We start from the raw sequence: 25,594 nt of genomic DNA on the forward strand, positions 1-25,594 counted from the left end.
CAGGGAGACGAAGTCGTCCCTTCTGCTAACTGAACCCTCAATTTATTACAAGACTCCAATCTTCAATGGGTCTGACTAAGAAAGGCAAACTATGTAATCTAGAAAAAAATTATGAAAGGTGGGGATGGCTATACAAATCATTGGGTGTGATACAAATTCTTTCACTGGTCGATACAAATCAGATATACTATTTGAAAGTAAAAAACGTCATTCACTTGATTTGCGCACCAGAGTGTGTGTGTGTATATATATATAGTACTAATCAGAATAATCGAACAAACACAAGCATGAAGTAACTCTATGTTAGAGGCCATAGAGGATCATCTATATTACAGGTACACATTTCAGTGCCCAGGCTCATGTTTTACCATTGTCAACCCTTCTGGCTATTTTATCTCCTCACTGATATGCACACCTACAACTCATTCTATACCTGAACCAGCATTTTGGAACCGCGACTCGAAGTCAAATGTGGCAGAAGATATTCCCTAGCCTCAGGATCTTATCGGAACAAAGCATCCTCTGTAATGAGATTAAACCTACGTTTTCAAACCTTCAAGTGCTCTCAGTTTTGTCGACTACAGCAAAACGGTTTTGGTTCATGCTTAAACCTGATGTCTGTAACTGTTTTCTCCTCTGAATATGATGCAAGGCAGCTTGTCGATCATTACGAGCCTCAGCAGAGTCTGGCTGCAAAACAAGTCCGATTTATGGTTCGTAAGTGGCTTACTAAACACGTGAGCATATCTGACACACTTAGCACAATATACCACTGAATATTTCAGAACTAGGATGTGATAAAAGCAAGATGAATAAAGTTAGACAATTGCTTAAATCTCAAAAGGCAGTTTGTCCTCCAGATATAAAGGTAGTAATATTGACCTTGAGTCTCGGTGTAATACATTAAGCAGAGAATATCCATTTATTCATGAAGGGAACATCTCAGTTAAAAAAGGATCCTCAGAGGAAGCAAGGTTCAGCATTAGCTATGAATTTAATTTATACCTTGATGGCTAGTGCTCTGTCTAAGCTTTCTATAGCACTGTCAGGCTCACCATAATTCAGCTGTGCTCTACCAAGGGTGACCCACGCCTGCAACAGACAGAAGAACTAGCAATCACTGGAATGAAGTAGTGTACATTCTAGTGATAGTTGAAATTGACCGTTCCCTAAGAATCAGAAGCTTGCAGTCAACTGCCTTTTAGTCTAAGCTTCATTTTCCAAAGCTGTAAATAGTTTGGATTAAAGAAATGGAATAGAAACGGAGAGTGCTTTTGCCTGATCATTCCATCAAGCTCTAAGCTCAACTATTTACACAAGTATGAACATGAAGTTCAAAGTGCAAAGCTGCTTCTATCATGAGGTAGCTAGTCAGTACACTGTTCATTACCTATCTTAACCTCTAAAGCCAGTAATTTATTACCAAGTGAAGACATAGAAGCATTGAATTTGCATAGTCTAGGGAATAGATGCAGGAAGAGGTAGAACAGAAAGGAAGTAACATGCACATTGGGTGAACAATTAAGGCTGAAATCCAGAGGACTTTGCACATGAAAACTAGCCCATGACACTTACAGTTAGTAGAAGTTTGAAAAACTAGTCTTAGAAGTATTGAAACTGAGCAGACTACAGATAAAAGTATGTTACGTTGTCCATCAGGATCCCCCATGATATTTAGCAAGGATGGTGTAGGTTCCCAACTATTGCAGTGCACTAAGAGTTGCGTTTACATCCCTAAAGCAGGTATATGAACAACAGGTGAAACAATAGTAAAGCTGAATGATCAACAGTTTCACACACCTCACCCCAGCTTGGTTCCAACTCAGTTGCACCTGCTCAAACAGGAAGCAGGTTACTATGAGTCATGAAATATATCAACTGAAGTTATTTTATACACAAACACAGATCAATGACTTAAAGAGGGCATTAGTGACCATGAAAGTAGGCTAAAATCCAACTTTGAATGTCTATATGCCAGATATAGATTTACAACAGGAAGAATGTGCAAAAGAAAAATCTTCCAATGCTAAGGAAAAGATGAGTAAAAAATAAACTTCATCTTACTCTAGGTTCTGACATTTGGCTGTTATCAAGATCATACCTGAAATGATATATTTGCCAGATTTGTTCATAATCTTAAAGATGAGTCAAAAGTAGGCACAAGAAGCTTCAGAGCCTAAAAATAGGTGCATAACCTTTCATGATATATAACATTGAAAATAAATCCAAGTAAAATATGTTTGTGAATTGACTCTCAGCATAATTTGCTCAGGGAATGAGGAGAATTTCATTTAAATTAATGCGAGTGTCAAAACATACGAGTAGCAGCTTGTAGCGCCTTCCATGTTTCTCCAAGTTCAAGCAAAATTTGAGCCTTCTGTTCATGCAGAATGGCACGATCTGGCATCAAAAGTAGAGCAGACTCCCACTTTCCAAGTGCTTCACGATATTTCCCTTCCTTCAAAAAAAAAAAGAAAAGAAAAGAGAAGAGACTTAACCCCGGCTTCTGGATTATGCTGTTGGAATTTGGAAATGATATCAACAATCAATTAATTGTTCGAAATCACTGATCCAAAAAAAAATATTCCTCGAGGACTCAATGAGGGTTTGAGTGACCAAATGTGGTAAGAGTATCACACCCTTATTTAGAGATAAAAAAAGATCCTTGCAACATAGATATTGAGGTTTGCAAAAGAGGTCATGTGTGCATAGCCTCACTCTCTGAACCGCAACCAGGCCATCTACAAGAGAACTTCTGACATCCAACTCACCTCAACATATACTTTTTTTAATAAAAACTGGTAATGCAGTATTCCTCGGCATTTAGGATATGTTAAAGACCTCCAGAAAAGGTTCTCGCCTCAACATATACTTACTTACCTCTGTCTCAAAAAAAAACATATACTTATTTACCAATGTGTTGAATCTCTTGTTAGTATACCTTTTGGTACTAAAAATCTGTATATAGCCTTAACTTTTATTCTATTCTGAGGCTATTTCAAGGCTTTTCAACTTCAGAGCCACCATAAATAAAGTTAGCTAGCCTCGGCTATCAGTATTAATGCAAAATGTAGCACAACCTTACCTTTATAAGCAACTGTATTAAGTCTTACTTTCTGCAGTAGATTTACCGTTGTGCTTAGCGTTGCCTTAAAGTATCATGCAAAATATACTTCATATAGAGGTAATTTCACACTCAACTTACCATCGCATTAGAGCTCATCTTTAAGATAAGAGTATTAGTGAAACATCACTAAATCCCCCTTCCTCTTAAAAAAAATGTGTTAGTTAACATGACAAGCACTTGTGCATAATCTTACTTTCTACAATACAAAGAAGGTAGTTTCAAGACTCAACTCTTCACTTCAGTTCATCCTCTTACAGTTAACTTACTGCAACGTTAACGCCCGATAAGAGGTGGTGCAAACTGCAGACAACCACTTGGCAAATAGCCTTCCTATCCACATAGAGAGGTAACTGTTTGAAAGACTGAACTTTTGACCTCCAATTCACAACTCCAAACTTTAATGACACAATAAATTTCTAAGGGGTTGTTTGGTTTGCAAATAAGCTATACCCAGGATTATAATATGGGAATTATAATATATATACACTTCTTTTTGTAGATGTTTGATTCATTGAACTAAAAATGAGATATACGGAGCATAATATAAAACATGGGCTTGATTATACAATAAACAAAACTTTTATTTACAATTTTAACCCTGGCCTTCTTAAAAGACTTTGGGAAAGAGCTTTTGTGAATAACAGTTTTGTCGTTTGATTGCTTTGTCCCGAACATCTAATCCCTGAATTGTTATCTCGCATTGGACGGTATTCAAAATAATACTAAAATGTGCTATAACTAATCTGAGAAATGCTTATACTAAAAACAAAAATTCAACCAAACAGGGGATTAATAATCCTACATTTTAGTGCATTCTATCCCTGGATTATTATTTTTTATCCCATTAGCCAAATGACTCCTAATTATTTTTTGGGGGTGCAATAAGGTTTAGAAATCTGGAGTCAGGGCATGCCCCAGCCCTCAACAAAGAGTTACCTTGGGTTTATATAGTGCCCAACAAAATGAATTCTTGGCAGCAAGAAATGATATAGGCCCTTCACGCGAAACATGCTATGCTTACCTGTAAATCTTTGTATATTCATCACTTGTAAATCTTGATTGTCGTTACATGTAAGAACTTCAAGGATCAAACGCTAGATGCTACATTTACGTCAGAGACATAAACTGCTACATTAAAATATTCACCTACTTACTTACAATGACTTCTTCCTCTTAAGAGCTTACTGAAGCAAAAAGTAATATGTTAAAATCTTCTTCATCCCAAAAGAAGAGGAAACAAGGACAAACATATGGAAGAAAACAACCTATCTAGTTAAATATGTAAATCCAATACATGTCTATCAATAGAACAACTACTTTAATTAAGTTCAGTAATCAGATGCAATAAAAACCTTCCTAATACGAACAACATACCCAGCCTGCCTTATTCTGGAGTTCCTTGGAAGATATAGAGTTACTACTGATGCGAAAAAAGAAGGGGAAAAATGAAGAAGAAAACAGAGAGAAGGAAGAGAAAAAGTGACAAAAGAAATAGAGATTACGAGAGACAACGATGGGAGTGAAAAGGTGGGACGATAATGCACCCAAGGGTGTCGCTAACTAGTTGAGGAAACAACGGAGACCATGGTATATGCAAATTCAATGAAGCCAAGGCAAAAAGTTTGGCGATTCCTTTCCATTTGCTTAAACCTCGATGAACAACATTATTATGTATGGATGTAAGGATCATTCCATTACTCGAAATGCATGAACATTAGTCCAGACACCACTATTAGCTCAAGCTAAACAGAATATAAACTTAATTTCTAAATACTCGAGTAAATATAAGAATGATTAACAACTTGGAACTATTGAAATTACTAATACTTCTTTAGAACAACACTTAAGATAATCTTTTACTTTATTTCCATCTAATAAACATGGATAACAATATCAAGTGACCATCTAACAGCAATTTGCTAAAACTAATCAACAACTGTAAATTATACCAGTGAATAACCTCATACAGATTGAAAAGGAGAAAAATTAGATAAAATACAGAAAAAAGAAGAGAAACCCATGTGAGGAAATACCTCAGCAAGCTTATTTCCTTGTTGTTGAAAGGACTCAACAAGTTTGATTGTATCTTCATCTCCATTAACATGAGAAATCTCTTCATTTTTAGCAAGTTTTTCCTCGGGAAAAGTGGAATCTTCAGTAGGATCGAATGGGAGGTTTTGGAGTTGGGAAATAGGTCTTTTGTTAGGGTTCTTCTTGCTCTGATTCTTCCATGTCATCTTCATCTTTTTCTTCTCCGAGCTGTCTCACTGCTGTGGTTGCCACAGTTTAATTTCAAAACTAACTTTTATCTATTTGTGAACTTTTCTGATAAATATTATTCCAAACTGTTTTAATTTATATTTCATCCATATTAATTAATGAGACAATATTTTTCATTTTAATTTATATTATATTTTTTTAATTTTCAAATTTGAATAAGTTTTAATTTAGCTTTGATTTTTTTCAAATTATTAATTAATTATTGTACCTAAATTTATAATGAAAGTTAAATTATTTTACTTTGAAAATTCAAAAGAAGAAGATCTATTTGGTACTAAAGGAATGTAATTTTAAAAATATTTTTCATATTAAAGGTATGGGATTTTAATCATTTTTAGGTAAAATTATAAAGATGCAACTTTTTTCATAATAAATTAACAATTTTACCAATTATACTAACCTAATTTCTTACCCATTATAATATAAAATTATCATGATGGGTAGATTTTTTCATTTTTACAGGTAAAAATTATAGAAAAACAATACGTGCTTATACATATTTTAGATTGAAAGCAAAAATTATCATAAAAAAAGTTTATCAATTTAACGAGAGAAAATGACCAAAATATCTTTACTTCTCAATTTAATGACAAATAACCAGGCATATAAAATAATAATAATTAAATTTTGATATTTTTTAAAAATTAATAAACATTTGATATATATATATAAACAGAGATATTGAAAAGTTGGTGAGAGTGTTTAAGCTTAATGATAGTTCAATAATTTTCATCTACCAAATTACTATTTACTTCTATTACATTGCATTATTGACGTTAAAGAGTTGTTCTTTGAAATATTTGTCCATAAATTCATATTACTTCAATGATAAATACAATTTTGTTGTATGCATATTTTTAATGAAAATATTTAATTCACGCTTTTAATATGGGTATACACCACATATTAGTTTTTTCAATTTAGCAACATTATCTTACATAAGTTTCGCCAACAACTAAAAGTATTTAAAAGTTTTATTAAATATAGTGTTCAATTGATATAAAGTCATGAATAAAATGTCTAACTAATAATCTGTATCAAATATAAAATTTTTCTCAAATCATTCAGCTTAATAAAATAAAAACACAAGTAACATAACAATAACAATGACAAAGAGATATATAAATTTTCAAGGGAGGGGAACTTTCACATATAGCCACTTAAAAATAGCTTAATTATTCTTCATATCTATAGTTTGATAATTACAATTTGTAGTTACATGTTATATGGAGAAGAGAGGTGAGAGAGCGGGAAAAAATGGGAAAAAGGTACATTGTATAAATGTATATCGGTTAGATAAATGTATACAGACACATGTATCTGTATATATGACAAGCGAGAGCGGGAGAGAGGGGAGAGAGGCGAGTGAGACTAGAATAGGGAGGAGAGATGCGAGCGAGAGATGGCAGAGAGTTGGAGAGAGGTGAACTGTATATGTATATAATTGTATATTATACATATGCATTTGTATATATGGCAAGCGAGATTGGGAGAGGGAGAAGATATGTGAGCAAGATCGGGAGAGGGAGGAGAGAGGCGAGCGAGAGAGGGAAGAGAGTGAGAGAGAGATAATTGTATATGTATATAGGTTAAATAATTGTATGTTATACATATGTATTCGTATATTCTGGCGAATTATACATATACAAACGTGACTTATTATACAAACTTGAAGTTATGCCACATAATTAATGTATAATGTTAGTCGTGAGTGATAATTACAGCAAACTATAACTATACTAAATAATTAAATAATATAAATTTATTTATTACGTAATTTTTTAAGAGACACAAATAATCCACAAAATTTACAATAATTTCCCTATATGCCTTACCTACACAAACACACACACAAAAAAAAGAAAAAAAAAGAAAAAAGAGGACAACATAAAATATCAAAACACGGTTAGCGAATTAAAAAAAAAATATATATCAGAAGAATTGTCCTACACGCTTATTACATTAATAAATTCTTTTACATATTATTTCTTGGGTAAACTACATAAATCCCATTAATTTAGGTTTCAATTATTTAAATTCTTAATAGTTTTAACGGAACAAGGTCAAAAATACCTTTGAACTATCCGAAATAGCTCACATATACCCTTAAACTATATTTTGACTCAAATATATCCTTTCCGTCAAACTGTAAGGTCAAAAACACTCTTCCTATTAACAGAATCTGTTAAAGGTCACTTGGATGTTACGTGGATTCCACATATGGGTCTAATCATGACATGTATGCTAATAAACTTCCCCTAATTTTCTCCATTTCTCTAAAATTTTGAAAAATTGACTGAAAAACATAGCAACCCAACCATAATCTTCAACACAATTGATTCTTTTACGAAACCTTTCACCTTTTCCATATCATCCTCAATGAATCTCTATTGTAAAAACGAATAGCACGTATAAGGGAAAATAAATTGAGAAGAAAGATAGATCAGAATAACCATGTCAACAAAAGGGTCTACCCCTAGTTACGAAAGAAGTAATTGTCGATCAATAAAATTATACAAGGCTCAAGCTTCTCCATCAGCAAGAAGTTTCAGAAAGTTTGAAATATAGTACAAGGCTCAAGCTTCTCCCTGCCGCTCAAGCGGGATCAGATCGGGCTTTAGCGAGAACAACTGTAATTGAATCGGGAACGGAAAGACTTCACTTCAACTCAATAAATGACGTCTACTTCGTAAGTGCTAAGGCAAAATATATCACCGAATCTCCATCAGCAAGAAGATGTCTTTAGTGAGGTCTCACTTTAAATTTAGAGAAGAAAATAAAGTAGTTCAAAACTATCATGTGAAATAGTTCAAAATTTTTAGGAAAATGGAGAAAATTAGGAGAAATTAGGAGAAGTTTGTTAGTATACATGGCATGATTAGACCCTATTGGCTTATGTGGCATGCCATGTGGTATCCAAATCTCGTTTAACAGATTCTATTAATGGTTTTGACCCTATAGTTTGACGAGAAGGGTATATTTGAGTCGAATATAGTTCAAGGGTATATATGAGTTATTTTAAATAGTTCAAGTGTATTTTTGACCCTTTTTCGTAGTTTTAAATATTACTTCCTCTACCATATTTCATACTTAGGATACATGGAATAAATCTTAATGATTACGATTCAAACCTAATATCAAACACACTTAATAAACTGAATCGAAATGATTAAAATTTAGACTCTCATTAAGTGCAAATAAATAAGTCCGAAGCCTAGTATTTGAGTTCGAAATATTCTTTGCATGTAAAAGTTAGGATAGGGACATTTTTCTTTTATGAAAACTACGATCTACATTTATAATTACACAAATTAAATAGGAGTCATCCTAATTAATCCCCCCCCCCCCCGCAACACACCCACACAAACCCACAAAATCCATTTTGCCCCACCTCACCCTATGTTTGATTTATAATACTTTTCATATAACTATTAAAATTATAAATTTTATAATAAAATATTCAAAAAGTTTTTATTCAGATTCATAATTAAAATAAAAAATGTTAACCACCATCACACTGACTCTGTATTCTTTCACATAAATTGAAGACGAAAGAATATTACAGATTCATAATTAAAATAAAAAATGTTGACTACCATCATACTGACTTTGTATTCTTTCACATAAATTGAAGACGAAAGAATATTAATGAATAAAATTATTTAGATTTTAGCAACTAATAAAATTATAATTAAAAATCAATGGCGATTAAGCACATCTATATAATTATATAAAGTCACACATTTTAAATTGGAATAACACAAGACTTAGAGCAATAAATAAATAAGAATTACAAACACACACACATAAACACACACAATAACACATTCCATGCAAGAAATAACAACAATGTTGTCAAAATCTTACTTAGAAATTGATGAAGTTACATGAAAAGATCAAGAATGCCATAAACAAAGCCTATAAATACCTCAACATATGAACTCCTCTAAGCATCACAACTTAAAGCAACAAAGCAATAATACACTACACTTTATCATATTTATAATATTATTAGTAAGAGAATAGATATGGAGAACAATGGAAAGGGCAAAGTTAGCACATTAAAGAATGGAAGTGTGTTCCCAAAGAAAGATAAGAAGTCAGTGAAGGCAATGGCTATTGAAAAGATAGGTAAAACTGTGGTGTCCACTTTCAAGAATGATAAGAAGAAGATTAACCCCTCTGATGGAACCTCCTCTTAGTCCCCTTAATTACTATAATCAACTTGCTTCTATGATTGTGCTAATATTATTCAATAATATGTATTTTATTCGATTCTTACATATTTCGAGGGTTTAATTTTATATACATCTCCAGTATTGTAAAGAATAATTGGCCCACACGCTTATTACATTATTTATTAATTAATAAAATCCTTAGCTTTTTTTTATGTATTATATATTTATATATTTCTTTGAGCTCGAACTGTTTTTTCATGTAAAAATTATGGTAGGGACATTTTTCCGTTATGTAAATTACTATATACATATCTTATTATTAGACAAATTAAATAGGAGTCATCTTAATGAGTTAATCCAGACGCTAACCCACAAATTACCCACTCCTCCTCCAACACATGATTTTCTGAAACTTTTTAGCATTGTTGACAAGTAGAACTTTTCATGTCATTTTCAATTTGATTTTAAAATATTTGAAGAATCTATATCCAAATTTCTTACTAAGAAAATTAAAGTTGTTTGAGAGTTGTATTTAGAACCTCTTCATATAAATTGAGGCATAAAGAATTCCAAATAAAAATTTCTTTCATTTTTGAAACTGATTTAGATTGTATTACATTATTAATAAATTTTAATTGTTTAGTGCATCAATACGACTCACACTTTTCAATAGCACAAGATATGATATATAAACAAAATTAAATATGAATTTCACACACACAAACACATTCCATATTGCACGAAATAGACAACAATATTCTCAAAATCTTACATGATCCAACCTAGAAATTCATGAAGAAGTTACATGAAAGCATTCTGAATAAAACCATAAACAAAGCATGACAATTAGTCCCATTATTATGATGAATTTACCTTTTGGATTGTGCTAATATATATTAATATTGAATAAAGTATTTATTTGATTTGAGACCGTTAACTTATATACATCGTCAGTATTATAAAGAATGCTTACACTATTTACCTAATTCCATCTTTATAATACTATTGAGGTATATAAGTTAAATTCATTAGTAACTATGGTATAGTATTTTGTTTTTCAATGAGAGTGATTTTTCCTTTATTAATTAACCTTCTAGAATGTTATAAAATGTAACATGAATCTCGTTTCCGTTTGTTAGTTTTCCTCTTCAATTGCCACGACCCAAAAATGGACGTGATGGCACTCGTCTTATCCCACCAAGACAAGTAAGCCTAAAACTCAACTATTACAATAAAAATGCGGAAAATTTACTATCAACTTACATTATACCCCAAAACCTGGTTGTCACGTGTACAAGCGTCTAAAGTATTACAATCGGATCAAAAGAAAATATAAGTCTCATATGATATTGTTTCTAGAGTAGAACAAAATCATAAACAAGAGTAAGTGTTTTATCGAAAAATGGTGATTTTCGAAAAGAGTTCGTTTTATTTTAAAGATATTTTCGACTTTTAGGAGTCGCCACTTAATTTTTAAGAAAAATCAAGAAAACTTTGTTTCTAAACAACCTAAACAGAAAAAATTGTTTTGAAACATTTTTTAAGGGTTCGGGATTCTTATTAGTGTCTTAGGAAGGTGTAAGGCACCTAAGACACTCCGTTAAATACGGTTTTCCGACGATTAACTTATTTGACTATTTATTTTAAAGACTTGCGAATTTTGAACTACTTAAGATATCTAGGCGAACTTTATAAGTTTTGAAATATTTAACTTTGTAAAATCGTTTTAGGGCTAAGACACTTTATATTCACACAAACTTAGAATTTGAATTTTAAACCTATTAGAGTTTCAAACAAACTTATGAGTTAAAACATTTATCGTTTCGAGATTCCATTAAAGTTAAACCTTTTAAACTTAAGTCTAAGCGACTTTCAAATTCGAACATCTTTAAAGTTCCAATTTTTAATTTCAAGTTTTGATAAAGCAAAAGGCGTTCAATGGGGGTTTGGAGTTCTTCCAACTCTAAAACTAAACGATATTCAAGCACGTAACCAATTAATAAAGAGAGAGAGAGATTTTTGAGTCCAGACTCGGGTTCTGTCCGCCTTGACCGAGTTTTGGACCCACCCCTTTTCCTTTGTGCCTGTCCTAGCCTAAACATGTAAAAAAAAAAGAAATCGAAAAATAAAAGAAACAACAAAGGGCTTATGCCCATTACAACAGTGTAACTAAATAAATAATAAGGACAATCTTCTAATCCGCCTCGGATTTATTCAATCTTCGTGGCATTTTGAATTTTCGCCCGTTGTCTTGACTCGGTAAGATTTTGAACCTTTACGGCTCAACGAGGATGTGTGGGATGGAAATCAAGTCCACAGGGACTCGCGAATAATTTCACATGCAATAAAATGACAATGGATTAGCATATTAAGTGGTATAATAAACAAGACACATATCTTGAACGAAAACAGATTTTACTAAAAGAAAGCTTACTTCAAGGGGTTCAAATTGAAACGACACGTATGACTCTAAAGAAAAGCAAATGAATCAACTAAAGCTTACGAAGTTGATATCAAAATGTGACACTTAGATAGTAACATATATTTCACGTATATCCAACTATGAACACATTATATTTATGGAAGTACATAACCGCTCATCGACAATTAGACTCGAAAAATATAAAGGGAGCATGTTACACATTTACCAAATAAACAACTCGTGCACAATTGAAACAATTCATTTTTGATAAAATAAATATGATATGGATGCAATAGCTGGCTTATTAAGTTGGCAGTAATCCAACAAAATGAGACTTAGACATCTTTGCTCAGACAAATATAATAACAAAGAAGCCAATGCTACTTAGGAAAAGAAGCAGACCATCATAATCGATGCCATTAAAATGCAATATGAGACATGATAAACGGAGTAAAAAGAAAGGAACACGTATAGCACAGAGTTATGCTTGTAGAACAAGAGCAAAACAGTGGATAGAATTGTTAAAATATGCTACTTTTTTATGAAACTTCAGGCATGAATCAGAGAGGGAGTTCAACATATTTTCCCAACTTCACATGAAGAGAAGGGATAGGATGCAAGCAACAAAATATTTTCCATTTTTTTATACGCTAAAGCATGTCCTTAAGGATAAACAAACATGCATCAAAAACTCAAACTTTAAGACTATAATCTTGTGGAATGATAAAATTAACGAAAACCATTATAAAAGAACACAAAACAGAACTCATGCTTTGTAAATATACGTGAGAACATGTCAATCACGAAAACTGGAAAAGAAACTAAACAACTATATAAACAAACATATGCACGCTAAGAAAGAAAATGTCACATATCCAGAGAGAATGTGTGGCAACAACACCATGGGATCTAAATGGGGAGGTAGAAAAGCAGTTGCATCCAAACGAACAATAAATAACACATATAACTTCTACACCATTCAGCCTTCCGACCAATCCAAAGGAAATGCGTTGCAGCTTCCTAAGAAAGCTTAAGAGAAGAAAAATGAGGCAAACTTAAACAAGACTTAGACTAGGATTGGTATCCTACCGAGCAACGAGAACTTTATGCTAAAGAGATAATCTCATGATGAACTCGCTAACCGGGTGAGCAGCACGAACAGGCAAGCATAGCAAACAACAAAGAATAAGACGACGGAAAAACAAACCGTCACGCAAGACCCTTTACAGAATTAGGCCAACAAACAGTGTGTGACTTCCCATACCGCAGCAACACGACCCTATACTAGACGTACAAATGCCAACAGATTTGATCCCAGAACGAAACCAAACGAATAATACATCTACAGCAGCAGCACCCAAAGCATGAAGCAAATAATAATAAAAAAAAATCTTAAAACAGGAAAACAACCGAAGAAATAGGATGGAGAAAGAGAATTACCTCTTCGAAAGCAGCGAAAAGGGGACGGGTGAGCAGAGGACGAGCAGCAGCAACGAGCTTACACCTCCAAAACCAACTTCGAACCACAGCGAAGGCGTCTAGCGGAATATCACAATCGCGCACCCTAGACGGAATGGAAATATTTCTCGACTTCCTTTTCAACTCCTCTCAAAACTGGACAAGAGAAAAAATCGACAGAACAATCTTACGATGAAGCCTGAAATCAGTTTCCCAACCTAACGATTCTGCTATGGGTTGAGCGATAAACAAGAAACTTTTCCAACAGAAAGAAAATCTTTCTGAAAAATCCTCTTCCGAGCTTTCGAACCCAAATTTCTCAACCAAAAATTGCTAACCCCAAAATTCCCCCTTTTTCGTGAAAAACTCCCCCCCTTTTTTATGAAGATGGGAGGGATTTATGTAGGGTCGGTGATACGATTTTCCGCCCATTTTTGAACTCAAAATCGAAATCCCTTGGGTCAAAACCCACATGGCCATTGCGTGTTGGCGAGGGTGACATTGACGATTGGCAGACCTGTTTTGACAGGGCATGGGAGTCTGCGGGGTTGTTGGCGAGTCGCGTCTGAGTTTTCTGGGTTTCTGTCGAGAGGGGAAGGAGAGAGCGAGCGTGGGGGAGACGCGGGAGAGAGGGAAGGAGAGGCGTGAGGGAGACGCGAGAGAGCGTGGGGAGGGGGTCGCGTGGGGGGTGCTGTTCTTCCTGTGTTTTTGCAGGCTGTGATGGGATGGGGAGAGAAAGGGAAAGGGAAAGGGAAAGGGAGGGAGGTCGCGTGGGGGAGAGACGCGTGAGAGAGACGAGAGCGTGGGGAGATGAGGGAGAGAGCGAGATAGCGTGGGGGAGACGCGGGGTTTTTCGGGTTTCGTTTGTTGTTCTGGGTTTCTATTTTGTTCTGGGTTTCTGTTGGGAAAAGATTGAATGGGGCTGAAGAAGAAAGGGGGGGGGGGGGGGGAACGGGTTATTGGGGTTGGGTCAGGTGTTGGGTCGGGTTTTTGGGTGGTTGGGTTTGAATTGGGTTGGGTTGAGGGGAATGTTGGGTTTGAATTGGGTTGGGTTGAGGGGAATTTTGGGTGTTGGGCCGGTTTTAGGAAGAGAAGTGGGAGAATTGGGAACGTTTGGGCCTGAAGGGAACTTGGGCCTGGCTTGGAAGAGGAGGGGTGTGGGCTGATGGGGGGAAGTTGGGTTGGTTTAGAATATACACAAGATATACCGGCTATATACACCACTATGTAAACGTTAAATCGTTATATTTTTTGCAAAAATTATAAAACTAATTAATTTGAATTATTTGGAAAATTTAGGAAGCTCGATAATTAATTTCTACCGACGTGGGTCAAAATTGGGTGTCAACAACTGTCCCTCATTTTACTTTGGTTGATGCAAGCAACTCGAGGAAAATGAAATTGACCAAACCAATTTTGACCAACCTCCATTCACTTTTAAACAGCAGGATTTGACAAAGAGTTTAGGAATTAGGGCCGGACCTTTGAAAACGGGTCTCCTACATATCTCAGGCTATATGAGAATTCAGGCCACCTGTAGTTCGATAAGCTTGATTTACCGCACGATTTCAAAGAATCAAAAGCCACCTCGACACCGAATTATGAAGGTATCGAAATGCTCGAGAATAGAATTCGAGAGCGAATGTTGGAATACAGCCGAGTTTTCAACATTGAATCCGCCTACATACCCTTAAACCTTCGGAATCGGGCTGTGTGTAGTTCGACTCGATTGTTGGAAAAGGAAAATTATTATGCTAGCTAACCTTCGGTTTTGGACGAGTGACACATTAAACGAGTATGAAAAAAAGGCTTGTAACCTCTTAGCCATGAATGTGGCGTGCTTCACACCCATAATTAAGAACTTACACGGACATAATTTCCAAATCTTTTGGCGTATTGTCACTCAGATTGGAAACTTGCTTCCGATAAAACAAAACTTTCGGAAGCGAGACAGAAACTGACAGAACTAGAGAAAACCCGTATGCCTCGAGAGGGGTGGTTCGATCGTGGTGGAAGTCGCTCCTCTGCTCGCGTCCTAAGAGTTTGACACTCCTCTTTGGACTGTGTCCCAGTTCGCTGCTAAGAAAAAGTTCCACGTTGTGCTGCATCCTTTTTGATGTCGTCCGCACCTGTGGTTTTTGGAGAATTCATCCTTTTGGATGCTCTCGACAAAGACTGAGATAAAACTCGTCAGCTTATAAAATGCAATTAGGATGGGAGACAGTGTCTTTTACCATGTCGACACTTCATTGTTCTCCTCCATGTTCGATGTCGACTCGATCGGTCTGACGTCCAGCAAATAAAGCTTATGCCTTGTGTTTTGCAATATCATCTTCAATGTATTCCATACTTGATGTCGAAATAAATAAATAAATAAATGCTGATGCGATATTGATGTTTCTTTTGTTGTCATCTTCGATGCTCTCCATGATGTTTATTTTTATAAGAAATAACATAATGCAGTCGAGGCCAATGGATAAGTATTGCTCTTTCTTTATCCAAGTACGTCTTCTTGCGGGTCATGAATATCTTCCCGCGATACGTAAATTCCTGCGAGATATGAATCTTCTCGCGATGCATAACTTTCAGCGAAGAATAAAATCTTCTGGCGATGTGCAAATTTTGACGAGGCATGAATTCTTCTCGTCGTGCATAAATTTTGACGAGGCATGAAATCTTCTCGTCGTGCATGATTATTGACTCGCGATGCATGATTTCCGCGATGCATGATTCCGCGATGCATGAATTCCAGCGAGGCATAAATTCTTCTCGCGATGTATAAATTTCGAAGAGGCATGAAATCTTCTCGTCATGCATGATTATTGACTCGCGATGCATGATTTCCGCGATGCATGAATTCCAGCGAGGCATAAATTCTTCTCGTGATGTATAAATTTTGACGAGGCATGAAATCTTCTCGTCATGCATGATTATTGACTCGCGATGCATGATTTCCGCGATGCATGATTCCGCGATGCATGAATTCCAGCGAGGCATAAATTCTTCTCGCGATGTATAAATTTTGACGAGGCATGAAATCTTCTCGTCATGCATGATTATTGACTCGCGATGCATGATTTCCGCGATGCATGATTTCGCGATGCATGAATTCCAGCGAGGCATAAATTCTTCTCGCGATGTATAAATTTCGACGAGGCATGAAATCTTCTCGTCATGCATGATTATTGACTCGCAATGCATGATTTCCGCGATGCATGATTCCGCGATGCATGAATTCCAGCGAGGCATAAATTCTTCTCGCGGTGTATGAATTTTGACGAGGCATGAAATCTTCTCGTCATGCATAATTATTTATATTGCCCCCGTGAATAGTAACGGCAAGACGACCTCCAAATAATATATCGACTTGATCGATAATGATAAAAATAATAATTGCATAGCTGTCTCTTCTGAGGTAATGCATTGTCTTGATCGACAATAATCATCTTGCTTTGATAACGCAATGCAAATAGCGTCTTCTATAGAAATCGTGAAATCTTCGCTAAGATTCCTTTTTGATCCACCTTTGAATCTGGCCAGGCACTTTGTAAATTTCATGTATTGGGGAATGGCTTGAAATAAACAAACACATTCACAAGCATCTTGGCATAAAGATATGAAATGCTTCTTGCTTTCAATAAAATCACCGGCTTTGGAGATAGTTTTCTCCTTCTCCGTATTCATCAGTCGGAAGAATTCGGCCGATTTCGAAGAGAAGCTATAAACCTGCATCCACAGAAAAATTGTTAGTTTTAAACATACTGATCTGTGTCGATCCCTTCGATTGTTTGCTCCTTGTCTTGACGTCCTCGGTTGATTTCCCGATTTCCCGACTCTTGATAGATAAGAAAATATCTTATGCCAAAACAGATGAAATATAAAAGGGAAATTTTTAAGAGAAGCAAGAAATTTTTTAAGAAATAGTATCTCGAAAAAGTCAATGCCAAGTCATGTCATGTAAGGCTTAACGAGCTTCTTTGAGTCCGACGCTTGTCGAATGAATTTCAGAGGCATTCCGGACTTGTGGGGAAGTCCCATGACGAAATTTTGAGGCCATCCTCAAAATTTCTGTCCCAGTTTAGTATCTTGCTCATCTTTCCATTGTAACCGAACAGATCTCGGAATTTTTGAGATCTTCTCAAAAATTCTGTCCCAGTCGCAAACTCGAAATGTCTTTAGTTTGATCCGCTGAGGAGAAGGTTCCTTCTGGAGAATTTTTGAGTCCCTCTCAAAAATTCTGTCCCAGTTTCTATTGTAGAAGGGGGAAATAGAAATCTTACGAGAGATATGACCGAGCCCTTGTGGCGCCTACGTATCCCGTTGAGGCACGAATCAGGTCAAACGTAGTTCCCCTTTAAAGGTTAACAAGAATAAAATTTACAAAGAAACCGACCGAAGCCGACACAGGCCGCCTACGTATCTCATTCTTGAGAATTCAGGTCGAACGTAGTTCAGGTACAAAGAAATAGTAAAGGGGGTAAATTGGGTGACCGAAGCCGACATAGGCCGCCTACGTATCTCATTCTCGAGAATTCAGGTCAGACGTAGTTCGTTACAAGAGGGATAAGAATTCAAATTAGAACAAATACAAGCAAACAGAAGATTACAAGTAAATGATGGGAAATGCAAAACGAACTTCACGCGTAATATCTCTTGACAGCATCTGAGTTGATAGGTTTGGGCCACACAGCGCCATCCATCTCTGACAAGACTAAAGCACCTCCAGATAGTACTTTGCGGACCATGTAAGGACCTTGCCAGTTTGGTGCGAACTTTCCTTTGTACTCGTCTTGATGAGGAAAAATACGCTTAAGAACCAACTGACCAACTTCAAAATTTCTGGCTCTTACTCTTTTGTGAAAAGCGCGAGTCATTCTTTGTCTATACAACTGGCCATGGCAAACAGCAACCATCCTCTTTTCATCAATCAAGGCTAGTTGATCAATCCGTTTGCTAACCCACTCAGCATTACTTAGCTCAACTTCTTGGATGATCCTCAGTGATGGTATCTCGACTTCAACAGGTACGACTGCTTCTGTTCCGTATACTAGCAAGTATGGAGTAGCCCCAGTTGATGTTCTGACCGTCGTTCGATAACCCAGTAGAGCATATGGCAACATTTCATGCCAACCCCCCTGCTTGTCAATCATTTTCCTCAGAATCTTCTTGATGTTCTTGTTGGCGGCCTCTACAGCTCCGTTCATTTGAGGGCGATAAGCAGTTGACCTTCGGTGAATAATCTTAAATTGTTCACATATCTCTTTCATCAGATGACTGTTGAGGTTTGCACCGTTATCAGTGATGATGGATTCTGGAACTCCAAATCGGCAGATCAGATTGTTGCGGACAAAGTCGGCCACCACTTTCTTGGTTACCGATTTGTAAGAGGCTGCTTCCACCCACTTGGTGAAATAATCGATGGCAACCAAAATGAATCTGTGTCCATTAGACGCGGCTGGCTCTATAGGACCGATGACATCCATTCCCCAAGCTACAAATGGCCAAGGTGAACTCATAGCATTGAGTTCGTGAGGTGGCACCCTTATCAGATCACCGTGCACTTGACATTTGTGGCATTTTTGCACGAATTTGCAACAGTCATGCTCCATAGTCATCCAGAAATAACCGGCTCGAAGGACTTTTCTTGCCAGGGTAAGCCCGTTCATATGTGTGCCACAGACTCCAGCATGTATCTATTCAATAAGCCTCACGGCTTCAGCAGCATCCACGCATCTCAAAAGACCCAAATCTGGAGTCCTCCTGTAAAGGACTTCTCCATTCAAAAAGAAATTGAGAGCCATACGACGTATCGACTTCTTTTGATTAGATGTGGCGTCTTCTGGATATGTCTCAGACTCCAAGTACCTCTTTATGTCGAAATACCAAGGCAAACCATCTGGTTCTGATTCAACATGTGAACAATGGATTGGATGTTCCTTCAAGTCTATATCCAATGGGTCGATGTAATCAGTATCCGGATGTTTGATCATTGAAGCGATGGTGGCAAGAGCATCAGCTAATTCATTCTGTATTCTGGGAGTATGTCTGAACTCGATCTTGCGAAACCTTTTACACAGATTTTGCACATATTGTACGTAAGGTACAATCTTCGGGTTCTTCACAGCCCATTCTCCTTGAACCTGATGAATCAAGAGGTCTGAATCTCCAATAACCAGTAACTCGTAAACATTCATGTCAACGGCCATCTTCAAACCGAGAATGCAAGCTTCATACTCAGCCATGTTGTTTGTGCAGTCGAATCGTAGTTTAGCCGCCATAGGATAGTGCTGACCAGATTCTGATACCAGGACTGCTCCAACACCCTTACCCTGGTGATTCACCGCTCCATCGAAGAATAATCTCCAACCTGGATAAACTTCAGAGATATCCTCACCCACAAATGACACTTCCTCATCGTGAAAATACGTCTTGAGAGGTTCGTACTCTTTGTCAACGGGATTTTCCGCAAGATGATCAGCCAAAGCTTGTGCTTTTATTGCCTTCTGAGTCACGTACACGATGTCAAACTCACTCAACAGCATTTGTCATTTAGCTAGCTTCCCAGTCGGCATCGCTTTCTGGAAAATATACTTCAACGGATCCATCCTGGAGATAAGATATGTAGTATACGACGACAGGTAGTGCCTCAGCTTCTGGGCAAGCCACGTCAGAGCACAGCATGTTCTTTCCAGCAAAGTGTAACGAGACTCGTACGGAGTAAGTTTCTTGCTGATGTAGTAGATAGCCTTTTCCTTTTTCCCTGTCTCGTCGTGTTGACCAAGTACACATCCAAAGGCGTTATCCGAGACAGACAAATATAGCAACAAAGGACTCCCTTCTCGCTGAGGAACCAATACTGGTGGGTTAGACAAGTAGCTCTTGATAGCGTCGAAAGCGGTCTGGCACTCCTCAGTCCACTTAGTTGGGGCATCTTTCTTCAGCAACTTGAAGATAGGCTCACATACCACCGTCGATTGTGCTATAAACCGGCTGATATAGTTTAACCTCCCTAAGAAACTCATCACCTCTTTTCTCGTCTTCGGCGGAGGTAACTCCTGAATTGCTTTGATCTTGGAAGGGTCGAGCTCAATACCTCTTCTGCTGACTATAAACCCTAACAATTTCCCAGCTGGGACTCCAAAAGCACATTTGGCGGGGTTTAGCTTCAAGTTGTATCTACGCAAACGTTCAAAGAATTTTCGCAGGTGTGTCAAATGATCCGAACTCTTGCGGGATTTGATTATAACATCGTCCACGTACACTTCGATTTCCTTGTGAATCATGTCATGAAAGATGGTCGTCATGGCTCTCATGTAGGTAGCACCGGCGTTTTTGAGCCCAAACGGCATCACCCTGTAGTGATACACCCCCCAAGGTGTGATGAAGGCCATTTTCTCCGCGTCTTCCTCATCCATCAGAATCTGGTGATAACCCGCGTAACAATCCACAAATGACTGCATCTCATGTTTGGCACAGTTGTCAATCAGAATATGGATATTTGGCAACGGGAAATTATCCTTTGGACTAGCCTTGTTGAGATCTCTGTAATCAACGCAAATCCTGATTTTTCCATCTTTCTTGGCGACCGGAACGACATTCGCCAACCAGGTGGGATATTGCGTTACTTCTACCAACCGGGACTCTATCTGCTTGGTGATTTCCTCCTTAATCTTCAAACTCAATTCAGGCTTGAATTTCCGAGTCTTTTGCTTCACTGGCTCGAACCCTGGATTGATAGGCAGCTTATGAGATACGACATCAGTACTCAACCCCTGCATGTCACCGACCTCCCAAACAAACACATCGTTGTATTCGGCAAGCAAATGAATTAGGCTCTCCTTCTGAGTTTCATTCAGGTGAGTGCTGATCTTAACCTCTTTGACACATTCTGAATCTCCCAAATTTACCGTCTCTGTTTCCTCCAGATTCGGTTTATGTTGATTCTCGAACTGTCGAAACTCTTCTACTACATAGTCTGGTTCCCCACTTTCTTCGTCGTAGTCGTCAGCCTCGTCGTCATTTGCCTCATTTTGTTCGTTTAGCTCATGACATGACATGACGTTGGCAGGTTTGTAACTTACATTACTGAAATCATAAACAGACAAAATTAGAAAAGTAAAATATAACAAGCAATCGAATAAACAAAGTCAAAATAAGGAGGCTTTCATTTAAATTGAATCAAGATGCAAAGTTGGGTCATGGCACAAGGCCATGTCGCCCTTTAAACAATCATAACAAAATTCAAAATCAAGAAAATGCAGAAATGGTGGGTCTCGGGCCTCTTCTGAACGACCACCGATTTTGGCATGCACAAAATAATTCCTTTCTACCCAAAAGTCCGGGACATCAGGATTGGTGTGGACGTCCAATTTTTCAGCATCTCCCCCGGTTCAGCATCACGAAATCCAGCTGGCTCAGCCTCCTCCTCTATGACGGCATTGATCTCCTTGAACAGATCACAGATTCCTTCCCCGTCGTCTTCAGGCTCGGCATGCTCCCGAACTGGAAAGGAGTGATAGAGATGCGGGATCGGCTTAGTCAACTCTTGATCCCTTCTCCTCTTCATCTTCATATCATCATCTGTGGGGATGTACCCCAAACCATACTTTGATCCCTGAGCAAGGACCGGAACAGGCTCAATAATTCCTTGGGAATCTCTTCCCAATCCGAAACCTGGCTCGAACCCATTTTGCAGCATCACCGTGGTTATCATTTTGTACACGGTTGGCATGGAGTTGAGGGCCAAATCTTCGTTGGTGGCATTCACCAGCTCCACTGTGTAAAAGTCTGCGCCTTGCGGCATCTCATCAATGACCGACACCTGCTTGCCCGAGCGACTTCCCTCGCCGTGAATCACTAACTCTTCATTTTTCCATACAAGCTTCATCATCTGATGGAGAGTAGAGGGGACGGCTCCAGCCATGTGGATAAACGGCCTTCCCAAAAGAAGGTTGTAGCTAGTGTCTATGTCCAATACTTGGAATTGCGCACTGAACTCTGCGGGGCCCATTTGAAGGGTCAAAGTCACTGCCCCTAAGGTGTCTCTTTGCACACCATCAAATGCCCTTACATTGACCTGATTCTGCTCCAGTTTCCCAAGGTCAAAATTTAGTTGCCTCAACGTCGTCAATGGGCAAATATTCAAACCGGACCCATCATCTACCAAAACACAGTTGACAACCTTTCCACGACATATCACGGTAATGTGTAGCGCTTTGTTGTGGGATCTTCCTTCGACTGGCAACTCATCGTTGTTGACACCCAATTTTGACCCGCGTCGGTATGAGTTAATTGGTTTTATAAATCTTGCGAAAATAAGATAGATGTATATATATACATATATGTATATACATATATGTATATGTATATGTGTGTATCTTAAGGCTTCCCTTCCTCCAGCCCATTTCCCTTTTGTTTATTTTCAGCCCACCCCATTTCTCTTCCCCTTTTCCAGCCCAACGCCCAGGCCCAATCTCCCTTTCTTCAGCAGCCCACCCTTTCAAACATCCCCAGGCCCACTTCGTTCACTCTCCCCAGGCCCAATTACCCCTCAACCCAATAAAAACCCCTCAACCCAACACTAACTTAAATATCCCAGCCCACTTCTTCCCATTCAGACGGCCCAAAACATTTAAATAAAAAAAAACCCTTCAACCCAGCCCATACCCGCTCCGACCCGACCCATCCCTATTCCCCTCTCTTCTCTCCCTTGCCCACCACACGACCCCATTCCCAGGAAGAACAGCACCTCCCACTTGACCCCCTCCCCACGCTCTCTCGCGTCTCCCTCACGCCTCTCCTTCCCTCTCTCCCGCGTCTCCCCCACGCTCGCTCTCTCCTTCCCCTCTCGACAGAAACCCAGAAAACTCAGACGCGACTCGCCAACAACCCCGCAGACTCCCATGCCCTGTCAAACAGGTCTGCCAATCGTTAATGTCACCCTCGCCAACATGCAATGGCCATGTGGGTTTTGACCCAAAGGGATTTCGATTTTGAGTTCAAAAATGGGCGGAAAATCGTATCACCGACCCTACATAAACCCCTCCCATCTTCATAAAAAAGGGAGGAGAGTTTTTCACGAAAAAGGGGGAATTTTAGGGTTAGCAATTTTTGGTTGAGAAATTTGGGTTCGAAAAGCTCGGAAGAGGATTTTTCAGAAAGATTTTCTTTCTGTTGGAAAAGTTTCTTGTTTATCGCTCAACCCATAGCAGAATCGTTAGGTTGGGAAACTGATTTCAGGCTTCATCGTAAGATTGTTCTGTCGATTTTTTCTCTTGTCCAGTTTTGAGAGGAGTTGAAAAGGAAGTCGAGAAATATTTCCATTCCGTCTAGGGTGCGCGATTGTGATATTCCGCTAGACGCCTTCGCTGTGGTTTGAGGTTGGTTTTGGAGGTGTAAGCTCGTTGCTGCTGCTCGTCCTTTGCTCACCCGTCCCCTTTTCGCTGCTTTCGAAGAGGTAATTCTCTTTCTCCATCCTATTTCTTCGGTTGTTTTCCTGTTTCAAGATTTTTTTTATTATTATTTGCTTCATGCTTTGGGTGCTGCTGCTGTAGATGTATTATTCGTTTGGTTTCGTTCTGGGATCAAATCTGTTGGCATTTGTACGTCTAGTATAGGGTCGTGTTGCTGCGGTATGGGAAGTCACACACTATTTGTTGGCCTAATTCTGTAAAGGGTCTTGCGTGAAGGTTTGTTTTTCCGTCGTCTTATTCTTTGTTGTTTGCTATGCTTGCCTGTTCGTGCTGCTCACCCGGTTAGCGAGTTCATCATGAGATTATCTCTTTAGCATAAAGTTCTCGTTGCTCGGTAGGATACCAATCCTAGTCTAAATCTTGTTTAAGTTTGCCTCATTCTTCTTCTCTTAAGCTTTCTTAGGAAGCTGCAATGCATTTCCTTTGGATTGGTCGGAAGGCTAAATGGTGTAGAAGTTATATGTGTTATTGATTGTTTGTTTGGATGCAACTGCTTTTCTACCTCCCCATTTAGATCCCATGGTGTTGTTGCCACACATTCTCTCTGGATATGTGACATTTTCTTTCTTAGCGTGCATATGTTTGTTTATATAGCTGTTTAGTTTCTTTTCCAGTTTTCGTGATTGACATGTTCTCACGTATATTTACAAAGCATGAGTTCTGTTTTGTGTTCTTTTATAATGGTTTTCGTTAATTTTATCATTCCACAAGATTATAGTCTTAAAGTTTGAGTTTTTGATGCATGTTTGTTTATCCTTAAGGACATGCTTTAGCGTATAAAAAAAATGGAAAATATTTTGTTGCTTGCATCCTATCCCTTCTCTTCATGTGAAGTTGGGAAAATATGTTGAACTCCCTCTCTGATTCATGCCTGAAGTTTCATAAAAAAGTAGCATATTTTAACAATTCTATCCACTGTTTTGCTCTTGTTCTACAAGCATAACTCTGTGCTATACATGTTCCTTTCTTTTTACTCCATTTATCATGTCTCATATTGCATTTTAATGGCATCGATTATAATGGTCTGCTTCTTTTCCTAAGTAGCATTGGCTTCTTTGTTATTATATTTGTCTGAGCAAAGATGTCTAAGTCTCATTTTGTTGGATTACTGCCAACTTAATAAGCCAGCTATTGCATCCATATCATATTTATTTTATCAAAAATGAATTGTTTCAATTGTGCACGAGTTGTTTATTTGGTAAATGTGTAACATGCTCCCTTTATATTTTTCGAGTCTAATTGTCGATGTGCGGTTATGTACTTCCATAAATATAATGTGTTCATAGTTGGATATACATGAAGTATATGTTACTATCTAAGTGTCACATTTTGATATCAACTTCGTAAGCTTTAGTTGATTCATTTGCTTTTCTTTAGATTCATACGTGTCGTTTCAATTTGAACCCCTTGAAGTAAGCTTTCTTTTAGTAAAATCTGTTTTCGTTCAAGATATGTGTCTTGTTTATTATACCACTTAATATGCTAATCCATTGTCATTTTTTTGCATGTGAAATTATTTGCGAGTCCCTGTGGACTTGATTTCCATCCCACACATCCTCGTTGAGCCGTAAAGGTTCAAAATCTTACCGAGTCAAGACAACGGGCAAAAATTCAAAATGCCACGAAGATTGAATAAATCCGAGGCGGATTAGAAGAT

At 37.7% G+C, this 25,594-nt stretch overlaps 3 protein-coding genes across 4 annotated transcripts; all 3 read right to left on the reverse strand.

Moving 5' to 3' along the window:
- Positions 1-190: 190 nt before the first annotated feature.
- On the reverse strand, positions 191-5,452 carry LOC101244364 (uncharacterized). Of its 2 annotated transcripts, none has more exons than XM_004237304.5 (5): positions 5,161-5,452; positions 2,320-2,458; positions 1,801-1,832; positions 1,006-1,092; positions 191-690 (listed from the first exon to the last, which is right to left on the reverse strand). In XM_004237304.5, the coding sequence occupies exons 1-5, from the start codon at positions 5,368-5,370 to the stop codon at positions 556-558; spliced, it is 603 nt and encodes a 200-aa protein (XP_004237352.1). In that variant the 5' UTR covers positions 5,371-5,452; the 3' UTR covers positions 191-555. The 2 variants fall into 2 exon arrangements, with proteins under 2 accessions (XP_004237352.1, XP_010319699.1); XM_010321397.4 differs by having other exon boundaries at positions 191-686; positions 5,161-5,451.
- Positions 5,453-19,158: 13,706 nt separating this feature from the next.
- On the reverse strand, positions 19,159-20,007 carry LOC138348190 (uncharacterized). Its single transcript, XM_069296813.1, has one exon. It carries the CDS (start codon positions 20,005-20,007, stop codon positions 19,159-19,161), a length of 849 nt encoding a protein of 282 aa, XP_069152914.1.
- A 3-nt stretch (positions 20,008-20,010) lies between these two features.
- On the reverse strand, positions 20,011-23,369 carry LOC138348191 (uncharacterized). Its single transcript, XM_069296814.1, has 5 exons — positions 23,132-23,369; positions 21,796-22,624; positions 20,995-21,550; positions 20,431-20,919; positions 20,011-20,307 (listed from the first exon to the last, which is right to left on the reverse strand). Exons 1-5 carry the CDS (start codon positions 23,367-23,369, stop codon positions 20,011-20,013), a joined length of 2,409 nt encoding a protein of 802 aa, XP_069152915.1.
- Positions 23,370-25,594: the final 2,225 nt, after the last annotated feature.

Source organism: Solanum lycopersicum, chromosome 4 (genome assembly GCF_036512215.1).
Source record: "Solanum lycopersicum chromosome 4, SLM_r2.1".
NCBI lineage: Eukaryota > Viridiplantae > Streptophyta > Magnoliopsida > Solanales > Solanaceae > Solanum > Solanum lycopersicum.

Coding starts and splice junctions, on each gene's coding strand:
- LOC138348191 (XM_069296814.1), bottom strand. CDS start 23,369: ATGGGAGTCTGCGGGGTTGTTGGCGAGTCGCGTCTGAGTTTTCTGGGT. Junction 21,551..21,795: donor CTGATGTCCCGGACTTTTGG/GTAGAAAGGAAT, acceptor TTATGATTTCAG/TAATGTAAGTTACAAACCTG. Junction 20,920..20,994: donor ATTACAGAGATCTCAACAAG/GCTAGTCCAAAG, acceptor CATGAGATGCAG/TCATTTGTGGATTGTTACGC.
- LOC101244364 (XM_004237304.5), bottom strand. CDS start 5,370: ATGAAGATGACATGGAAGAATCAGAGCAAGAAGAACCCTAACAAAAGA. Junction 2,459..5,160: donor AAGGAAATAAGCTTGCTGAG/GTATTTCCTCAC, acceptor TTTTTTTTGAAG/GAAGGGAAATATCGTGAAGC. Junction 691..1,005: donor ACAGAGCACTAGCCATCAAG/GTATAAATTAAA, acceptor CTTGTTTTGCAG/CCAGACTCTGCTGAGGCTCG.
- LOC138348190 (XM_069296813.1), bottom strand. CDS start 20,007: ATGCTGTTGAGTGAGTTTGACATCGTGTACGTGACTCAGAAGGCAATA.